Genomic DNA, 20,493 nt, shown 5'->3' with positions numbered 1-20,493 from the left:
CTGATGGACATAGTGGGATTGGAAGGAGTATGAACTTTGAGAGAAAATCTTTCTAAAGATGATGGCAGAATGATAGAAAGTAGTGCACAGCAATGGAAAGGCTTGGGAACGTAGGTCTAGTCTAACACTCCAGCCCCCAATATAGAGATGTGGAAAAAGAGGCCTACAGAGGGAAAGTCACCTGCCTGTGTACCAGATAGAACTGTTAGGTTTCTATTAGGAATTTTTCAGTATTCAAGAAAAGAAACAGATGCATTCATTTGGAGAGAAAAAAAGAGGTGAACAGTCTTCAGGTGTAATTCTTACTTGACACCTCTTCAGCTCCCTATTCCCCTCAATTAGTATCTTATTTTTCATTCATTCATTCATTCAATGACTATTTACTGATACCTACTAGGCAGCAAGTCCTGGTATTGGCACTGGGATGACAGACAAGACTATGATCTAGCCAATGATTTAGAAGAGTCCACAATCTACTAGGAAAGACAGGCCAAACAAACCTAAAATAATAAGCAATAGCAATGAGCTATGGATGCCCATGAAAGAGAATGTTAAATGGGACTTCCTGTTTTCTCAGAATCTTGGCTGAAGCTCCAAGTGAAGACCAGGGTAACACATAACCACAGTTTAATGAGAGGGTGTCACATGACATGCTCAGAAGTAATCCCAACTTGACTTTGGAGCTTCTCTCACCTCCAGCCTGTATATGACAAAAGGCTACTGATAAAGCCAGCAGGTGGGTTTGATGGAAGGGAATTGTAACTGCCCAGTGGGTTCACCTTGTCCACTGCCTAGACAGAGCTGATTTATGAAGTCTCATTCTGTTACCGAGGCTGGAGTGCAGTGGTGTGATCTCAGCTCACTGCAAACTCTGCCTCCCGGGTTCAAGCAATTCTCTTGCTTCAGCCTCCCGGGAAGCTGGAATTACAGGCGCACTCCACCACACCCAGCTAATTTTTGTATTTTTAGTAGAGACGAGGTTTCACCATGTTGGCCAGGCAGGTCTCGAACTCCTGACCTCAGGTGATCCACCTGTCTCGGCTTCCCAAAGTGCTGGGATTACAGATGTGAGCCACTGCACCCAGTTCAGGGACTTTTTTTTTTTGAGACGGGGTCACGCTCTCTTGCCCAGGCTGGAGTACAGTGGTGCGATCTGGGCTCACTACAAGCTCCGCCTCCCGGGTTCATGCCATTCTCCTGCCCCAGCCTCCCCAGTAGCTGGGACTACAGGTGCCCGCCACCACGCCTGGCTAATTTTTCTGTATTTTTAGTAGAGACAGGGTTTCACTGTGTTAGCCAGGATGGTCTCAATCTCCTGACCTTGTGATCCGCCTGCCTCGGCCTCCCAAAGTGCTGGGATTACAGGCATGAGCCACCGCACCCAGCCCAGGGACTTTCTTATAGAATTCTTCCTGATACCCTCAGCCCCCTGAGTCTTGATCAGTCCCCCCAGTCTATGTCTTAAATGTATTCTTTTCTTCATGGCATTACAATTGTACATTTATTTGCATTATTCTGTGATAAATAATAATGGCCTTCTTACTAGACTCAACTCCACAAGGGTTTGGGCTGAAACAAATTCTTACGTTGAAGGCCTAACCCCAGATACCCCAGTTTCTCCCAGTACCCCAGACTGTGACTGTCTTTGGAGACAAGGTTTTTAAAGAGGTGATTAAGTTAAAGTCAGGTCATGAGGGTGGGCCCTAATCCAATCAGACATAACAGGTGTCCTTAGAAGCAGAGGAGATTGGGCCCCAGACACACACAGGCAGAAGAAAGACCACGTGAAGACGAAGGCAGAAGTCGGCGATCTGCAAACCAAGGAAACGTCCTCAGAATGAAACCAAGCCTGCCAACCTCTGATCCTAGACTTCCAGCCACCAGAATGGTGAGGACTTTAATTTCTGTTGTTTAAATGGCCCAGTCTGTTGTACTTTGTTATGGCAGACCCAGAAAACTCACATAGGTAGGGACTAGGCTGGCTTTAGTGTATCACTGCAGTCTCAGAGCTCAGTACTGAGTAGGTGCTCACTGAATTTTCCCCAGAGGATGTGGCCGTGCCAGGGGTGGGGTCAGCAGCACTGGGATTGCTTCAGTTTCCATCTGCTGCTTTTCCTCCAGGTTGCTCCCAGAACCACCCTTTCCTGTTTGCAGGCCGGAGCCGTGGCTTCAGGTCCTTATGCCCCTCCTGGGTAAGACTTTGTGATGGTTAATGTTAGGTGCCAACTTGACTGGGTTAAGAGTTCCCAGATAGCTATGAACATTACTTCTGGGTGTCTCTGGGAGGTGTTTCCAGGTGATACTAGAGATAGAGTCACAGACTAAGAAGATCTGCCCTCATCCACATGGGCAGGCATCATCCAATCCATTAGGGCATGAAGAGGAGAAAAAGGAGAAAGGACGAATTTGCTCCTTCATTTTGGGCTGGAACATCTGCGTTTTCTTGTCCTCAGACGGTGAAGCTCCTGGTTCTCGATCCTTTGCACTCGGACAGGGAGTTATACCATTGGCTCTCCTGGTTCTCAAGCCTTTGGACTCAGATGGAATTATATACCACGGGCCTTCCTGGGGTCTCCAGCAGGCAGATGGCAGATGGTGGAACTTCTCAGCCTCCAAAATCGAGTGAGCCAATTCCCACCATAAATCCCCTCTCCTATGTCTGTCTATGTCCTATTGCTTCTCTTCCTTTGCAGAATGCTGACTAATACAGACATAATACAACAGCCTTTGGGAATGCTGTGTGAGTATGTGGAGGAAGAACTAGACATAAAGCAGCATGTGCTTTCTTTAACATAACTTTTTCATTAAAATAGTTGTATGTGCTTAGTACAAAAACTTGGAAAATACAGAAATGTAGTGGAAAAAGGAAGAAGAAAAACTACCATCCATTATTTTCTCTCCCTCCCTCCTCAATCTCCAGGAAAATTACAATTAACTAGTTTCCCCTTTATTTTTCAGAGCTGGGATTCTCCAGTATGCAAATATTTTTATTCTGATTTTTAAAATTAATATAGCTTACACTTTTCCCAAGACATACTAAACTGCTCTTAAATATTTTAATGGCCACATTATATGTTATTGAGTTAATGTACTACAATTTTGTTAATCATTTCCTTGTTGTTTGGATGTTAGTTTTTTTTTTTTTTTTTTTTTTTTTTTTTTTTTTTTTTTTAGTTTTAAACAATGCTGCGTGATCATCTTAGTGCACCACACATTTTCTGCATTTTGATTTTTTTCTTTTGTGGTGACTTAGGAAGGTAGAATTTCTGAGCTAAAGGATATTGCCAATTTTATGGTCCCGCATACTTTTACCAAATGGTTGCATACAAAGGGTGAAGCCTTTACATTCCCACTGGCAGAGAATGAGTGCCCACAAGTGTCCCACGGCTCCGGTAACCTGTCCTACAAACGGATATGTGAAGCTCTTAGTGAGACCAGTGGGCAGACGCTGAGCCTCCCCTGAGACAGAGGGAGAAGTCAAACCACCAAGCATTCGCTAGGCTGCGCAGCATCTATGTGGTCGGGGCCAATGATATTCTTTTGCTCTTTCCAGCATTGCGCAGTGATCCTGGGGATGCCGTTTGGAAGCTGCACGCCTTTGACATCTTTAGAGTTGAAGAGATGATGTTCCCCATGGGGGCTGACCAGTGACCCATTAGTTTCTCATGGAGCCTTCGGAGGTCTATGGGGCCTTCCTGGGGTTGCACCTCATTTCCGCCACTCCTGACTTCGCAATTTACTCCTTTGGATCTTTCCAGAAACCGTCTTTGGCAGTTCTGAAACAAAGGCCACCTAGTGACCAAACACAAAACAAAACAAAACAAAAAACACTTGGAAATCATCCTTTCTCAAAAAGACTTTTGTTTTGAAAGAGCCACTACTGTCTGCCTGTCCTTGATTCAGGGTTTCTCCCTAAACTGCCAGGAGCAAAACAGCTGGAGCCTGGAGCACAGGATCTTTTTGACAGCATTTGAGCACCACCTCTTGTATCTGATTTAGGTAGGGATCAGGCCGTTCTTAGAGCAAGAACAAAATGTGCTCTGGAGAGAACCCAAGTGAAGAAATACAGAAAAAACTGAAGCAGCAGCCAGGGTTACAAGTTTCTCCATATCCCCAGAGCCTGTCACAGGGCCTGGCCCTGAGCTGGGGCCCAGGCAGAGCGTGTCCATCTGATTCCCAGATCGCTGTACCCTGGAAACCCTGATGTTTACCTTCCTGGGGTATTTGTATGGTGCAGTCACCCTTTTCACATGCTCCTGCAGTTCCCGTGTTAGTGCCTCTGGGTCATGAGAGGAGTAGTCCGGAGTAAGGACTATAAATGCCTTTACCACCTGCAGCAAAACAAATACCCAGAAAAGATCAGACCTTGTATAACAACTCTTTTCTCCTTAAGTGACCCTTGAATGAGTGCCTACATTTACTTTTGCACCATGAAAGTTCTACTAGTTTTTTGGGCACAGCCAGTGACACAAACAACATCAATTTTTCTTTTGCTGGCCTTTCCAGGTGTGACTACTAGGAGCATTGACCTTTGTGGGTTGATTTCAAACTCCTACCTATTTCTCAAATTACTCCCCATACTTGGAATGACACCATTTGAAGCCAACATTGCTTCTCTTAAGAAGCAAATATTTTGGAGAAAAGAGGTTCATAAACTCCTACGGCCATTTACTTCCAGATTTTCCTAACAAGGTAGGTAGGTATGGGTTTGAACAGGTGGGACTGAGGAAAATGCAGTCAATTTCAAGGGGAACTAGGTATTTGGGGGTCTGCATGGATGAACATTTGGAATCAGCCGACCCTGAAGTGCACCACTTCTGTTCCAGACATCCCAAAGGACATTCTACACCTTGGGTCTCTCTGCCCACATCTTTCCTGCAGGCTGTCATATGCCAGGGAGGAGGAAGTGTCCCAGACTCAAGCACAACAAACAGAACACAGTTTCTGTTAGCAATGGAAGGTCACTCGGATGCTTATTAATTCCAGCATTCCTATCTGTTAACAGTATTCTATTAAGGGGTAGCTCACTGTCCTTACTTACTCCCCACAGGGAGGAAGGCCACTATCATTTCATGTTCAGACAGATATGCTTTTAGGAAGAGCTTCCTCTTACTACTGTAACTACTAAACATTTGTTGGGCACTTTCTGGACACCAGACTCAGTTCTAAGCAGTGTACGTGGATTAAGTTTGAGCACACAGCCATTTGTCACAATCCCAGTTAACTCATGGCATACAGAACTAGTCATACGTTTCAGGTGTGATTTCTTCAGCACATCGATGGGACTCCACACCTCCCTTATTCTATAGTAACGGCCTCTGATTTTAGTGGAGAATCACTTGGTCAGGAGTGGCTGGCTAAAATGCAGATTCTCTGGGCTGCATTCCCAGTCATTATGATTCCGTAAGTCTGACTTTAGGTCTACAAATCTGTATTTTAAACAAAAATCTCAGACAATACAGTTGCAAGCAGTCCAAGAACCAGACTTTGAGAATCTCTCCTGCGGTCCTGATGCTTCTGAGAATGCAGGCTGATGTTGCACTAACTTTCAAAAGGTAACTTGTGCTTTAGGATTATGTTGGATGTAAGCCAGTGAAAAGTAGCTAAGTCTGCCTGTAAGCTGATCTTTCACATACTATGTATTCCTCTGGGACCCACAGGACGATTTCTCCTGACTGGGCGCAGTGACTCACGCCTGTAATCCCAGCACTTTGGGAGGCCGGAGCGAGTGGATCACCTGAGGTCAGGAGTTTAAGACTCCAGCCTGGCCAACATGGCGAAACCCTGTCTCTACTAAAAATACAAAAATTAGCCAGGCATGGTGACACATGCCTGTTATCCCAGCTACTGGGAGGGGGGCTGAGGCAGGAAGGTCGCTTGAACTTGGGAGGCGGAGCTTGCAGTGAGCTGAGATTGTGCCACTGAACTTCAGTGCCTGGGCAACAGAGCAAGACTCCATCTCAAAAAAAAAAAAAAGATTTCTCCTATGAAAGCCCGACTTATCAAATTTGGCCCATCTTTCTGGTATATCAAGGTCACTTTAGATACATATTCTATCCCTCTCAGGTTACAGCCATCAGCAACTGTGACTGGTGTGCTCACTATGTCCTCAGCTGCAAACAGAAAATGACTTTTTATTAGACAGGATGGATAACAGAGCCTGCACCTCCCCCTAAGATCTCCTGCCCCATAGCCAGCCTCTTTGGGACCCAGTTGTATCTGCTAAAAAGCAAAGTGTTGGTGTTTTCCCGTTATGTCCCTTTAGAGAGTAATTGTATCTCTAAAGACATGAAGGCAACGTGTGTCTGATGGTGGCATTTCAACTTTGTGGCACATGGATGAAGGTGAAATACAGGACAATCTGAGCCTTCCTGCTTGTTCTGCTGGGTGCTAATAGGTACAGAAGAAGGAGGCCGTGTTCTTGGGTGCACTGGTTACCTCTCCCCTGATGGGGTCTGGGCTGCTGACCACGGCCGACTCCAGGACAGCAGGATGCTCTGCCAGGGCGCTTTCTACTTCAACAGGCCCGATCCGGTAGCTGGAAGGGAAAAACAAACTCTTCGAAGTGGACTTCCCTCAACCCCCATGAAACTTCAAAGGGAGGAGGAAAGTGCAGACAACTTGACCTTGAAGAATTGATCACATCATCATTTCTTCCCATGAACCAAAAGTAGCCATCCTTGTCCATGCGAGCTCGGTCCCCTGTGATGTAAAAGTCCCCTTGTTCTGATGCAGCTGTCTTCTCAGGATTGTCCTGAAAGACAACGAAAGCCTGTGAAGGACCCTCTGGGAATAGCCGCTAAGGCCAGTTACTGCGCCGGTAGCCCCCTGTAGGAAGCTGGAGATCACGCAACAGAAAGTTCAGCAGTTCCTAAAGTCCAGGCTGCCCAGAGTTCCCCAATGGACAGGGAGCTATGGCCCTGTTTAGTTATGGGATTTCCCTCTTTTGATTGGAATCAACTGCCAGCGAACGGTTAAGGGCAGCCACCCACCACCATCCTTAGAAGGGCCCCACAGGGCCACTGGCTGTGTTTTTTAGGACAAAAGAACACACGAATATTCTTTGCACTCGGGAATCACTGAGGGTAGAAAGTGAAGGGCTAGGCCGGGTGTGGTGGTTCAAGCCTGTAATCCCAGCACTGTGGAAGGTTGAGGTGGGTGCATCACTTGAGGTCAGGAATTCAAGACCAGCCTGGCCAACATAGTGAAACCCCGTCTCTACTAAAAATAAAAAAAATTAACTGGGTGTGGTGCTGCATGTTTGTAATGCCAGCTACTCGGGAGGCTAAGGCAGGAGAATTGCTTAAACCCGGGAGGCAGAGGTTGCAGTGAGCTGAGATTCTGCCACTGCACTCCAGCCTGGGCTATAGGGCGAGGTTGCAAGATTATGCCATTGCACTCCAGCCTGGGCTACTCCAAGTAGGAAAAAAAGGAAGGGAAAGGAAGCGGAGGGGAGGTGAGGGAAGGGCAGGGATGGGAAAGGACGGAAGGGAAGGGAAGAGAAGGGAAGAGAAGGGAGAAAAGAAAGAGAGAAGAAAAGGAAGGAATGAAGGGTGGGAAGGAGGGAGGGAGGAAGGAAGGAGGGAAGGAAGGAGGGAAGGAAGAAAGGAAAAGAAAGAGAGAGAGAAAGAAAGAAAGAAGGGAAGGAAGGAAGGAAGGACGGAAGGAAGGATGGAAGGAAGGACGGAAGGGAGGGAGAAGGGCTCACCAAAAAGCCCATTGGTGTGGGGCAAGAGTAGAGGAAAGAGAAAAACCATCAAACTCTGATTCTCAAAGTTTTAAAGAAAAAGCTACTACTCAGCAATAAAAATACATGAAAACACACAGATGACTTGCAGAAACATCATACTGAGTAAAAGAAACCGGACAGACAAATTTGAATAGTTTGTGATTCCATTTATATGAAATTCTTTTTTAAAAATGCAAAATTATTACATAGTGACAACAAACAGTTTATCAATTGCTGGGTCTGGAGTGGAGAGGATTGGCTGTCAAGGGGAATAACAGCGGATTTGGGGGTGAAAAATGTTCCATATTAGACTGTGGTGGCAGTTACAGAGGGGCGTATGTGTGTTAAAAGTCATCAACCTGCACACGTAACATGGGTGAATTTCATTGTAGGTAAATTATATCTCAATTCAACAAGTACCTTCTGAGAAAAAAGAAAAAATATAAGCTACCAATACCTAAAAATACATCTAGCACAAAATCTCTAAGATGTGTATGGAGAAAACTTAAAACTCTACACAATATTAAAGAAGATATAAATAAATGAAAGAAAGACTTAATCCACCTGGTGCAGTGGCTCATGCCTATAATCCCAGCACTTTGGGAAGCCAAGGCGGGCGGATCACCTGAGGTCAGGAGTTCAAGACCAGCCTGGCCAACATGGAGAAACCTTATCTCTACTAAAAATACAAAAATTAGCCGGGTGTGGTGGTGGGCAGCTGTAATCCCAGCTACTTGGGAGGCTGAAGCAGGAGAATCACTTGAACCTGGGAGGTGGAGGCTGCAGTAAGCCAAGATCATACCACTGCACTCCAGCCTGGGTGACAGAGCAAGACTCTGTCTCAAAGCAAAACAAGATAGACTTAATTAATAGAGATGTCAATTATCCCTAAGTTGTTTTATAGACAATACAATTCTAGTCAAAATGCTAGCAAACATTTTCCAAGGAACTTGACAAGTTGATTCTAAAATGTAAATGAATGAGCAAAGGGCTAAGAATAGGTAAAACACTCCTAAATAAGTTGAAAAACAAGGATAGAGTCATTCTCCCACATATGAAGACTTATGGTAATGCTTTTGTGGATAAGACTTTATGGTATCAATACGGAGACAGAGTAAGTGATCAAGGAAATACAAGAAAGTGCCAAAACCTAACTATGACTATATCAAACTTTCAAAAATTTATTTATTTATTTGAGATGGAGTCCCACTCTATTGCCCAGGCTGGAGTGCAGTGGTGTGATCTCAGCTCATTGCAACCTCTGCCTCCCGGATTCGAGCAATTCTCCTGTCTCAGCCTCCCAAGTAGCTGGGACTACAGGTGCCCGCCACCACACCCAGCTAATTTTTGTATTTTTAGTAGAGACAGGGTTTCTCCATATTGGTCAGGTTGGTCTCTAACTCCTGACCTCAGGTGATCCACCCGCCTTGGCCTCCCAAAGTCCTGGGATTACAGGTGTGAGCCACCACACCTGGCCTATATTACACTTTTATATCTGACAAAATTATTATGACAGATAACTGGGAAAAGGAGGATTTATTCAACAAATTGGTTTTCACATAGAAAAAAATAAAATAGACCCCTATCTCATACTGTGCATACATCAACCACAGGTGGATTATAAACTTACATGTCAAAAGTAGAACTATAAAACTATTGGAAGAAACTATAGGTGAATATGTGTATTTCCTACCCCAAAGTTGAAAATGATTTTATAAGACACAAAAAGCACTATCCATAACACTTAAAAACTTAATGATTTGATGACATGGACATAAACGCTTCTGTTCAATAAAAATACCTTAAAGAAAGTGAAAGAAAGTGAAAAGATAAGCTACCACTGGGGAGGAAGATATTAGCAACTCTTATAACAAATGACCAATATAAAGAATATATTAAGAACTCCTATAGGCTGGGTGTGGTGGCTCCTGCCTGTAATCCTAGCATTTTGGCAGGCTGAGGTGGGTGGATCACTTGAGGTTGGGAGTTTGAGACCAGCCTGGCCAACATGGTGAAACCTCATCTCTACTAAAAATACAAAAATTAGCCGGGTGTGGTGGTGTGTGCCTGTAGTTCCAGCTACTCGGGAGGCTGAGGTACGAGGATCACCTGAGCCCAAGAAGTCGAAGTTGCAGTGGCCATGATTGTGCCACTGCACTCCAGCCTTGGTGACAGAATGTGACCCTGCTTCCAAAAAAACTGTATTAAATAGTTGCCTAATATTTCTGTGTGGTGGTGATATTAGCTATTTGAGCAAATTTCTGTGTTAGAAATTTGGGTTCTTTTTTAAAATTTTTTTCTCTCTTCTTTTTCTCCTTTTTGTTCTTTTTCTTACTTTCTTTTTCTTTTTCTTTTTCTTTTTTTTTGCTTTTGTTCACAATGCTATAATATAATATAATCCTTTACATAACTAATTTCTGGTATTAGAAATTTAGATAGTCCCTCTACCTTTTTTATCTGTTATAAACAGCCAGCACTATAACAAATATTTGTGCATTTGACAATTTGTTTCCCTAGGAAAATAAGCACATTCCTTATATGGGTTATAAAGTTGACATGGGCATATTCATGTAACTGACATGTGCAATTCCACTAAATGGGAATGACCAACATGAATTTGAAATGTTTATGTTTATTGTGGGGGGAGAATGAGCTTAGCTTATCAAAAATCACAGAACAATTTTAGTTTGAGATTCTCTGTAATAATTTTCACATGTTTTATGATTCTCACAGAAGAGATTTAATATTTTTCTCTTAATTAAGAATGAGCTGGGCCGGGCACTGTGGCTCATGCCTGTAATCCCAGCACTTTGGGAGGCCGAGGCAGGCAGATCACTTGAGGCGGGAAATTCCAGACCAGTCTGACCAAGGTGGTGAAATCCCACCTCTACTAAAAATACCAAAATTACCCCGGTGAAATGGTATGCGCCTGTAGTCCCAGTTACTCAGGAGACTGGAACACGAGAGTTGCTTGAGCCCAGGAGGCGGAAGTGCAGTGAGCCAACATCTTTGTGCTCCAGCCTGGGCAACAGAGTAAGAAGACAGTGTTGCAAAACAAAACAAAACAAAACAAAAAAGATCTGGAAAGAAAACTAACTGTTGGTACAGGTGATGGAAAGAATCAGTCAAAAAAATTAAAGATTCTTGTCTAGCAAATAACTTTTCAAATTACTTTAGTACGCTCAGTGGAATGATCTCACAACCAGAAAGAATGTGTACAAGTGCAGTAAGTACCAGAGTCCTGCTCCACACCGAGTGGCACGAAGTAGACAATAAATAATGAATGAATACATTTTTCAGTGGGGTCAAAGATTTACTATTGTTTCCCAGACTGATTAGCAGAAAAATACATTAAAATGTTAACATGATCTCAGCTTGGCATGATTACTATGTTGTGGGTTTCCGTAAGTTTCTGTGATTTTAAACAAAATAAAGTAAAAGATTATTTCTCTTGTAGTCACAGAAAAGCCACTAAAATGCAACATTCCAAAAACAAGCAGACTGGTTTGTTTCTGCTCCTTCTAATTCTGTAGCTGATTGACAGCTTAGTAGACACATGAGATGGCATTTCTATTAAGCAGTGGCTCTCAGGCTTGGCTGCACATTCGAATCACCTGGGAAACTGATCCACACCAGAAATGTTGATTTTAATTAGCCTGAGGTGGGGCTCAAGCATCAGCAATAACTGACGCTTGCCAGGAGTTTCTAGTGCACAGTCAGGTCTGAGGGTTTTATAGAGAAAGCTGTGAAGAAAAGAAAGCCCAACATAAACACCAGCCAAGGTGAATACAAAAGAGAAGCAATTACTAAATTATCCCAGAAACTTGGACTGAAATCTCAGGTTTGTGCCCTGCTAGTACACCACAAAAAGAATCCTGAAGATAGCTCTGACACAACAGTGCAGTTTGACCTTTATGCATTTATTAATTTACTATTATTATTATTTTTTGAGATGGAGTCTCGCTCCCTCGCCCAGGCTGGAGTGTGGTACTGCGATCTCGGTTCACTGCAACCTCCTCCTCCCCGGTTCAAGCGATTCTCCTGCCTCAAATTCCCAAGCTGCTGGGATTAGAGGCATGTGCCACCACGCCTAGTTAATTTTTATATTTTTGGTAGAGACGGGGTTTCACTATGTTGACCAGGCTGGTGTTGAACTCCTGACCTCAGGTGATCCACCTGCCTTGGCCTCCCAAAGTGCTGGGATTACAAGTGTGAGCCACCGCACCCGGCTGCAGTTTGACCTTCAGAAGCTCCTTTCCTTTACTGCACCTCAATTTTCTCCTCATTAAAACAGCGGTGCTGCCTTCATGTCGTATGTTTGCGCTTTCAGACACACCCCCATTTAAATCCCATGTCCTGCCTATGCTAGTTGCATGATGCTGGATAAGTCACTTCCCCTTTGTAGCAGCTTCCTTATCAATAACAGAACTTTACTAATAATAGTAGCAACCTACCTCATGCAGTCATTGTAAGGATTAAACAAATAGATATTTACAAAGTGTGGTGCACAATGCTTAGCACAGAGTCACTGTCATGAGAATGGCTGTTCCCGTCTCTTACCAAATAGCAATTGAAGAAACAGAAGGGCCGGGTGGGTCTGATACGGATGGCAATGTTCCCCTCTTCTCCAGGAGGCAGGACATTGCCCTCATCATCCACAATCTGGCAGGGAGATCACAGAGTGCATGTATGAGTGTCTACACCCTGAGTCACTGCAGCAGCCCAGAGGCCCGTGCCAGCCAGGCCTCACCAGAAGTTGAGGGAGGCTGCTACCTGCACATCGTAGGGTGGGAATGCCTTCCCCATGGATCCAGACTTGATTTTCATGCCTTTTGGATTGGCACAGATGACAACCTGGGAGAAAGCAGTACGGATAAAGAAGAGCCTTTCCACTTAGCTTCTTTCCTGGGCCATGCCTTTCTCTCGCCCTGCCTGATAACTCTTTCTCTCATCCTCTTTTTTCTCCTCCCTCACTTTCTTCTTTCTTTCCCTTCTCCTCTCTCCATTTCTCTCCTTTCTTCCTCCCTTTTTTCTTTTTTCTTCCTCCCTCACTCCTTCCTTTCCTTCTTTCCTTTCCTCTTTCTTTCCTTTCTCCTTTCCTGTTTTTTCTTCTCTCTTTCATTTTATTTCCTCCTTTATTTCATTCCTTTCCCCGTTATCTCATTCTCTATTTTCCTCTGTCCTCCCTTCTTCTTTCTTCACTATTTCCTTCCTTCCTTTCATCTTTTTCCCCTTCCTTTCTTCCTTCCTTTCCTTTCTCTTTTCTTTATTTCCTCTCTCCCTTCCTTCTTCATTTCCTTCCTATTTTCTTCCTTCCTTCTTGCCTTTCTTCTTTTCTTTCCATAGTCAACAAACAGTTATGGGGCACTCCAGGGGGCACTCAAACATAAAGAACTTAATGCATCTCTGAGCCAAAAGACTCAGCTGATCCTCACATCTCTTCCTAGATGACTGCAGAGGACGCTGCTTAGAATCTGGAACTCTGAACAGCAGCACATGTAGGCTGTCTTGGTAGAGACCAACAATGCCTTCAACCGTGAGGGCTGGTTTGCTGGTCATAGTATAATTGTAAAAGCACTTTAAAGTACCTTTTTTTTAATATTTAAGAAGTGTGTGTGTGTGTGTATTTCAATAGCTTTTTGGGTACGAGCGTTTTTTGTAACACGGATGAATTCTGCAGTGGTGAATTCTGAGACTTTAGTGCATCTGTCACCTGAGTAGTGTACATTATACCCAATATGTAGCTCCTTTACCCTCACACCCCTCCTCCCACCTTCCTCCTTCTGAGTCTCCAAAGTCTTTTACACCACTTTGTATGTATTTGCATCCTCATAGCTTAGCTCCCGCTTATAAGTGAGAACATACGGAAATTAAAAGGGAAGGAAAGCTGATGGAGTTTTGTTATCAGCTTCTCCCCTGGGTGGAGGAGAGGTGGGGTGGTCTCTGAGAAGCTTCAGGGAGGTCACAGCTGGAGAGGCAGGAAGCCCTGGAGGGGACCTGGCCCCTCCAGCACTCACCGTTTCAGACTGGCCATAGCCTTCGTACAGCTCCACACCGGTCTGGCGTTTCCACTTCTCCCTCACGTCAGGGTTGAGGGCCTCTCCTCCGGTCAGACAGTGCCTCAGGCTCTGAAACTGGTACCTTTCTCAGGCAGGAAAACAAGGTCACCTATGTCAGGATCTTCACACCACCCGCCTTCTGGTGCCACTGCCCAGACGCAAACACCCACAGGCCCTAGAGGGTACATGGCCCTGCTTTTTAATCTGCTCTGAGTGAGTCCATCCTCTGGCTTTGCAACCATTCTCCTCATGGACAGACAATTTCTAAAAGATTCATCCTATCTGAGTTTGGGATAAAATCAGAAGCTCATATAATAGGTTTTGGCATAATATGGTGAGTTCCAGGTAACTTGGCCAAAATAATTTAGTTGGAAAAAAACTGATTGATCATAAATTGGTTAGGACAATAATCTGATTGAAAAGGATAGATAAATCAATTAGAAATTGAAAAGATAGGCCAGGCACCATGGCTCACACCTGTAGTCCCAGCACTTTCGGAGGCCAACATGGGCAGATTGCTTGAGCTCAGGAGTTGAAGACCAGCCTGGTCAATGTGGTAAAACCCCATCTCTACCAAAAAATACAAAAAATTAGCCGGGTATGGTGGCACATGCCTGTAGTCCCAACTACTTGGAAGGCTGAGGTGGGAGGAAAGCTGGAACCCAGGAGGCGGAGGTTGCAGTGAGCCAAGATCATGCCACTGCAGTCCAACCTAGGCGACAGAGCAAGACTCTGTCTCTGAAATAAATAAATAAATAAATAAATAAATAAATAAATAAGTAAGTAAGTAAAAGAAAAAGAAAGGAGAGAAACGAAAATTGAAAAGATAAAATTAGTCCTCTAAGAATCCCACAAATTCCTACAGATTAATTATGTTGGAAAACGCCCTCTCTGTTCAACAAATCATCCAAACTAAAAGAAAAAAAAAAATCAGTGATTGCAAGTACATTTTCGGTCTTGGAGGAGAGGGGAGATCAAATTGGCTTGATGAAGTACTTAGTACTACCAAATGGCATTCAACAACATTGTTCTTAACAAGGTACTTGGAGCTTGCTTTCAGCCAAAATCATCATCTGGAGATGCACACATCAGATCAACAAATGGGATGAACTTCTTACATCGGAGAAGAATTCACTTTTAGAAGCATGTAAGAACTCCCTCCTCTGGGCACTTGGTGGGTAGATTCATGTGATTAGGAAAGATGAGAGGATGACTCCTCATGACTTGGGGGAGGACAAAAGAGGGAGAACAAGTCAGGGTTGGCGGGTACTGAAGGACGGTGGGCCTTTCTCCATATACCCCAGCAACTAGCCCTATTCTGCCAGAAGATGTTGCTTTGGCTTCATCCAGGATGGAGCCATCATCGGTGCCTTGTCCCTTTCTCTTGGGTGCCCAATGGCATGTGGTCAGAGAACAGTTGGCTGGGGTGAGTCTGAGGCTGAGAGTTGGGGCATCTACTGTGGTGTGGGCTTGTTAGTTTCACCAGACCTGAGGGCCCTGGCCACAAACCCCACTCCATAGGTGGCTAACAATTGTCCAATCATTTCTCTTGCCTCACAGAAGTAGCAGACACACTGCTGAGAGACTAGCCCATGGGTGTATGGTGTGGGGAGAAGCCTATCTCAGGTGCTAAAATTTCAGACTGCCCTAAATCTATTTAGTTCCATCTGGATGCAAATTTTGGGGGGCCAGAAGCTTGTTCTTGAGGGGCATCTGTGAGGTTTACAGGTATGTTGACTTGTCAATGTGTATGTGTATAAATGTGTGTGCGAGAGAGAGACAAAGAGAGAGGCAGAAAAATATATAGAGACAGAGAAAGATAGAAAGAGAGTTGGAATGAGAGGATAGTTGTATGTGTGGATACCCATGCTGTATAGTCACATACTTAGGCCCTCAAAGCACCAAACAGATGGGCTGTACCTGGTCAGATCCTCCTGCACAAGCAGCCGAAAGATGGTTGGGACACAGCAGAGGGTGGTTATCGGGAATGTGGAGAGAGTCTAAACAAAAGCAAAGGGTGAAAGATGTCCTTAGAATCACTGGGGTGGGACCATGAAGATGGAGCCAAATGTACTGCATCTTTATATTCTCACTACCAAAGCAGAGAAGTTGAAAACTATGTGTGGAATCCAGCATCCAAGATGGCCCCTACTTCCTAGCATTTGCACCTTCGGAGGAATCCCCTCTCACCTCATACCAAAGTGGGTCTGTGACAGCAATGGCATACTGTCAAGGTGATGAATATCACTTTCAAGATTCAGTTGTACAAAGACTACGGTTTCTGTCTTGGATGTTCTTTCTCTCTCCCTTTCTTGGATCCCTTGTTCTGGGGGAAGCAAGCCACCATGTTTTAAGTATGCTCAAGCTATCCTATGGACAGCTGCACACAGTGAGAAACTGGAGACTCTAGCAAACACCCAGTGAGAAATTGAAGTCTACTAAAAACCACCAGTGAAATTTTTTTGTTTTGTTTTGTTTTTTGAGATGGAGTCTCACTCTGTCACCCAGGCTGGAGTGCAGTGGCAAGATCTCAGCTCACTGCAACCTCCATCTCCCAGGTTCAAGCAATTCTCTGCTTCAGACTCACGAGTAGCTGGGATTACAGGCACCCTCCACCATGCCTGGCTAATTTTTGTATATTTAGTGGACACGGGGTTTCACCATCTTGGCCAGGCTGGTCGTGAACTCCTGACCTCATGATCCACACGCCTTGGCCTCCCAAAGTGCTGGGATTACAGGCATGAGCCACTGCACCTAGCCACTGTGAGTTTTTAAGCAATTTTCCAGCTTCAGTCAATCCTTAAGATGATTGCAGTCCTAGCTAATATCTTTTTTTTAATTATTGTGGTAACATACACACAACATAGAATTTGCCCATTGGAATGGTTTTTAAGTGTATAGTCCAATGGGATTAAATATTTCCACAATGTTGCGAAACCATCACTACCATCCACCTCCAGGACTATTTTTATCCTCTCAAACTTAAACTCCGTATCCATTACACAATAATTTCCCATTACTCTCTCCCCTAACTCCTTGTAAACACCGTTGTACTTTCTGTCTCTATGAATTTGACTACTCTTGGTATCTCATGTAAGTGGAATCATACAATATTTGTCCCTGTATGACTGCCATGTTTCACTTAGCATAATGTCCTCAAGGGTTATCCACATTATATCATATAACAAGATGTCCTTCCTTTTTAAGGCTGGGTAATATTCCCTTGCATGTACACACCACATTTTGTTTGTTCATTCATCTGTGGATGGACACTTGTGTTGTTTTCACCTTTTAGTTATTGTTAATGCTGCTATGAACACGAGTGTACTTTGCTGACCTCTTGATTGCAACCTCATGAGAGACTCTATTCCCAAATCCCCTCATTAAGCTGCCTCCAGCTTCCTGACCATCAGAAACTGTGAGATAAATGCTTGTGTTTTAAAGTTCTATGTTTGGGTATAATTTATTACATAGCAATAGATAATGAAAACACTATGTCAGAGCTGGGGGCAGTGCGAGGAGAAAGTCCATATACTGGCTGATCAAGCACTACATGGATAATGATGGTGATGAGTTTGATCATGATGATAATAATCAATATGGGTTAAGAATCTACTATATTTGGTCCACCATGTAGTACCAGCTTACTCCTGCAAGAATGGCCATAATCAAAAAATCAAAATAGATGTTGGCATGGATGCAGTGAACAAGGAACACTTCTACATTGCTGGTAGGAATGTAAACTAGTACAACCATCATGGAAAACAGTGTGGAGATTCCTTAAAGAACTAAAAGTAGAACTACCATTTCATCCAGCAATCCTACTACTAGATATCTACCCAGAGGAAAAGAGGTCATTATATGAAAAAGATACTTGCACATACATGTTTATAGCAGCACAGTTTGCAATTGCAAAAATGTGGAACCAACCCAAATGCCCATAAATCAAGTGGACAAAGAAAGTGTGGTATATAAATATATATAATGGAATACAACTCAGCCATAAAAAGGAACGAATTAATGGCATTCACAGGGACCTTGATGAGATTGGAGACTATTATTCTAAGTAAAGTAACTCAGGAATAGAAAACCAAACATTTTATGTTCTCCCTCATAAGTGAGAGTTAAGCTATGAAGATGCAAAGGCGTAAAAATTACATAATCGACTTTAGAGACTTGGGGGAAAGGGTGGGAAGGGGGTGAGGGATAAAAGACCACAAATTGGGTGCAGTGTATACTGCTTAGGTGATGGGTGCACCAAAATCTTACAAATCACCACTAAAGAATTTACTAATGTAACCAAACACCACCTTTTAGTTACTATTCCCTCATAACTTATGTAACCAAACACCACCTTTTAGTTACTGTTCCCCCATAACCTATGAAAATAATTGTTTTTTAAAAAAGAATCTACTATGTTTTGAAACAACCTAAGTGTCCATCAACAGATGAATGGATAAAGAAAATGTACGTATACACAATGGATCCATAAAAAAGAATGAGGTCCTGTCATTTGCAATAACATGGGTGGAACTGGAGATCATTATGTTAAGTGAAATAAGCCAGGCACAGAAAGACTAACTTCACATGTTCTCACTTATTTGTGAGGTTTAAAAGTCAAAACAATTGACCTCATGGAAATAGAGATTAGAAGGATGATTACCAGAGGCTGGGAAGGGTAGCTGGGGGCTGAGAGAAAGGTGGGGATGGTTAGTTGGTACCAAAATAATAGAATGAATGAATAAGACCTATAATTTTAAAGCACATCAGGGTGACTATAGTCAATAAAAACTTAATTGTACATTTTAAAATAACTGAAAGAGTATAATTAGATTGTAACACAAAAGATATATGCTTTCAGGGGATGGATAACTCATTGTCTGTGATGTGATTTTCACGCATGGCATGCCTACATCAAAACATCTAATGTACCCCGTAAATATATACACCTACTATGTACCCACAAAAATTAAAAATTATTTCAAAAAAGAACCTACGATGTGCTGGCCCCTTTGCCTTGTATCATTTCATTCTCACAGCAACTCTATAGAGATATGTTATCCCTTTCTTACAGGTGAGGCTGAAACTGCAGCTCGGGGAGGTTAGGCAACTTCCCCAAGGCCACACAGCTAGCAAATCAAAGGTGTGGGATCAGAGTCCAGGTCTGACTCTTTGACTGATGGCATGACCTGTGCAGTTAGCTACCGGGTGATACAGCTTATCTCAGTACAAATAATATGAGCAGAAGAGCCCTCTGACATTTTAAGGAATGACACTTAGGATGTGGGGGGGCTGGAGAAAGGTGACCTGTGTCTTGACTAGGGGCACCAATCTCCTCCCTCCCTATAAGAAGACCCTGGGAGGCTGAGCAGGAGTCACCAGGACTCTCTAGTTGGGCCAACTACTCATGTTAAACACCATGGACAGTAGCATTTGGATTTGAGGCACAGACTGATTTTGCCTAAGGGTTTGACAAATACCTAGGGTTTCGGCAGAGGCATAAGGAAGAAAGTGGTGGAGACAAGGGCACCCCATGCAGGAGAAATAGCAATGAAATGGTCTTAATCTAGGAATCTAGCTAGAGCATAGGCAATGATGGAAGGGAACCAGGTGGTCAGGAACCAGATTATGGAAGGCTGGGGAGCCACACCAAAGAAGCCTTAAAGTCACTGATTCATGTGTTTTCTCCTGCAGCCTGAAATCTATGTCCCACTCATCTGATTTATACCCAACACATATTGGGTGTTGTTGGCTTTTCCTCTTACATTCAGGATAACTTTGGCATCAACTCGGGGCAGCTCATGCACAAAAATGCAAGCTCCATTAGGCCAGGCAGAGAAGAGAGTCCAGGCTGCCTTCACCCAGCCAGTGTCAGTCGTGTTCCAGAAGATGTCCGATTCGGTCAAGGCCACCCACCGTCTGCCAAAAATTAGAGAACGTCAGCACCCTTGGCAATGACTCTACCTTTAAGAAGGATTGTATTATCTATATCACCACATTTGGAGCCCTGCTTAGTGGGTACTCACTTATACTTGTGAAACCTGAACAAGAACCATCAAGTCAACTATTGTCTCAACAAGCATTTATTGAGCATCTTCCATGTACCTATGCCCTAGACTAAGAATACAGAAGCAAAAAGAGTTTCCAGAAAGTTCACAGTCCAGTGGATGTGATATATAAGGGAAAAAGTTAACCTCAGTACTCTGTGCTAAGGTCACTTTATTTAGCCAACATTAATTTGGCACTTAGTCTGGGTTAGCACTAGGGATATAGAAATGAACAATTAGTCTTGCTTTAGGGCCTTAGAGTTTAGGAAGTATAAATATCTAGGAAGCCACTGGAGAGCATGTTTTAACAGAGCTAAACACAAAACCTTGTGCAATTACAGAGAATAGGCACCTAATCCAGAGCAATGTTGGAGATGAGTTTCTGAGAAATGCTCTGGTAGAGGAGATGACACTTGAGTTAGACATAAACAATGCGTAGGGATTATATAGGTGAGGCAGAGAAGCAGGAGCATCCCAGGAATGGGAAACAGTGTCTGCAAACATGGAAGACAGAAAAGTAGTCATGCACTTGAATCCTGGGACCCAGGCACTCCTGGTTCTCCCCCTTTCGTTGGCTGTTCCCTTCTCAGTCTCCTCTTCTGAGTCCTCCTGGTCTCCCCTTCAGTGCAGAAATGCCTCAGGCACTCAGTCCTGAGAC

The 20,493-nt window shown here is 43.7% G+C and overlaps 1 protein-coding gene across 1 annotated transcript in view; it reads right to left on the bottom strand.

Moving 5' to 3' along the window:
• Positions 1–3,267: 3,267 nt before the first annotated feature.
• The window catches only part of ACSM5 (acyl-CoA synthetase medium-chain family member 5), a 30,945-nt gene continuing 13,719 nt past the window's right edge, over positions 3,268–20,493 (bottom strand). The window contains 10 exon segments of the mRNA XM_011931961.1: positions 3,268–3,774; positions 3,777–3,792; positions 4,212–4,331; positions 6,439–6,538; positions 6,627–6,754; positions 12,290–12,391; positions 12,503–12,583; positions 13,747–13,870; positions 15,709–15,788; positions 19,554–19,716. Coding sequence (XP_011787351.1) covers positions 3,737–3,774; positions 3,777–3,792; positions 4,212–4,331; positions 6,439–6,538; positions 6,627–6,754; positions 12,290–12,391; positions 12,503–12,583; positions 13,747–13,870; positions 15,709–15,788; positions 19,554–19,716 — 952 coding nt within the window. The 3' untranslated portion in view covers positions 3,268–3,736.

Source organism: Colobus angolensis, unplaced genomic scaffold, assembly GCF_000951035.1.
Source record: "Colobus angolensis palliatus isolate OR3802 unplaced genomic scaffold, Cang.pa_1.0 Scaffold92, whole genome shotgun sequence".
Classification (NCBI taxonomy): domain Eukaryota; kingdom Metazoa; phylum Chordata; class Mammalia; order Primates; family Cercopithecidae; genus Colobus; species Colobus angolensis.
The sequence above is the reverse complement of the archived record's forward strand: the minus strand, read 5'-3'. Positions and strand labels throughout refer to the sequence as shown.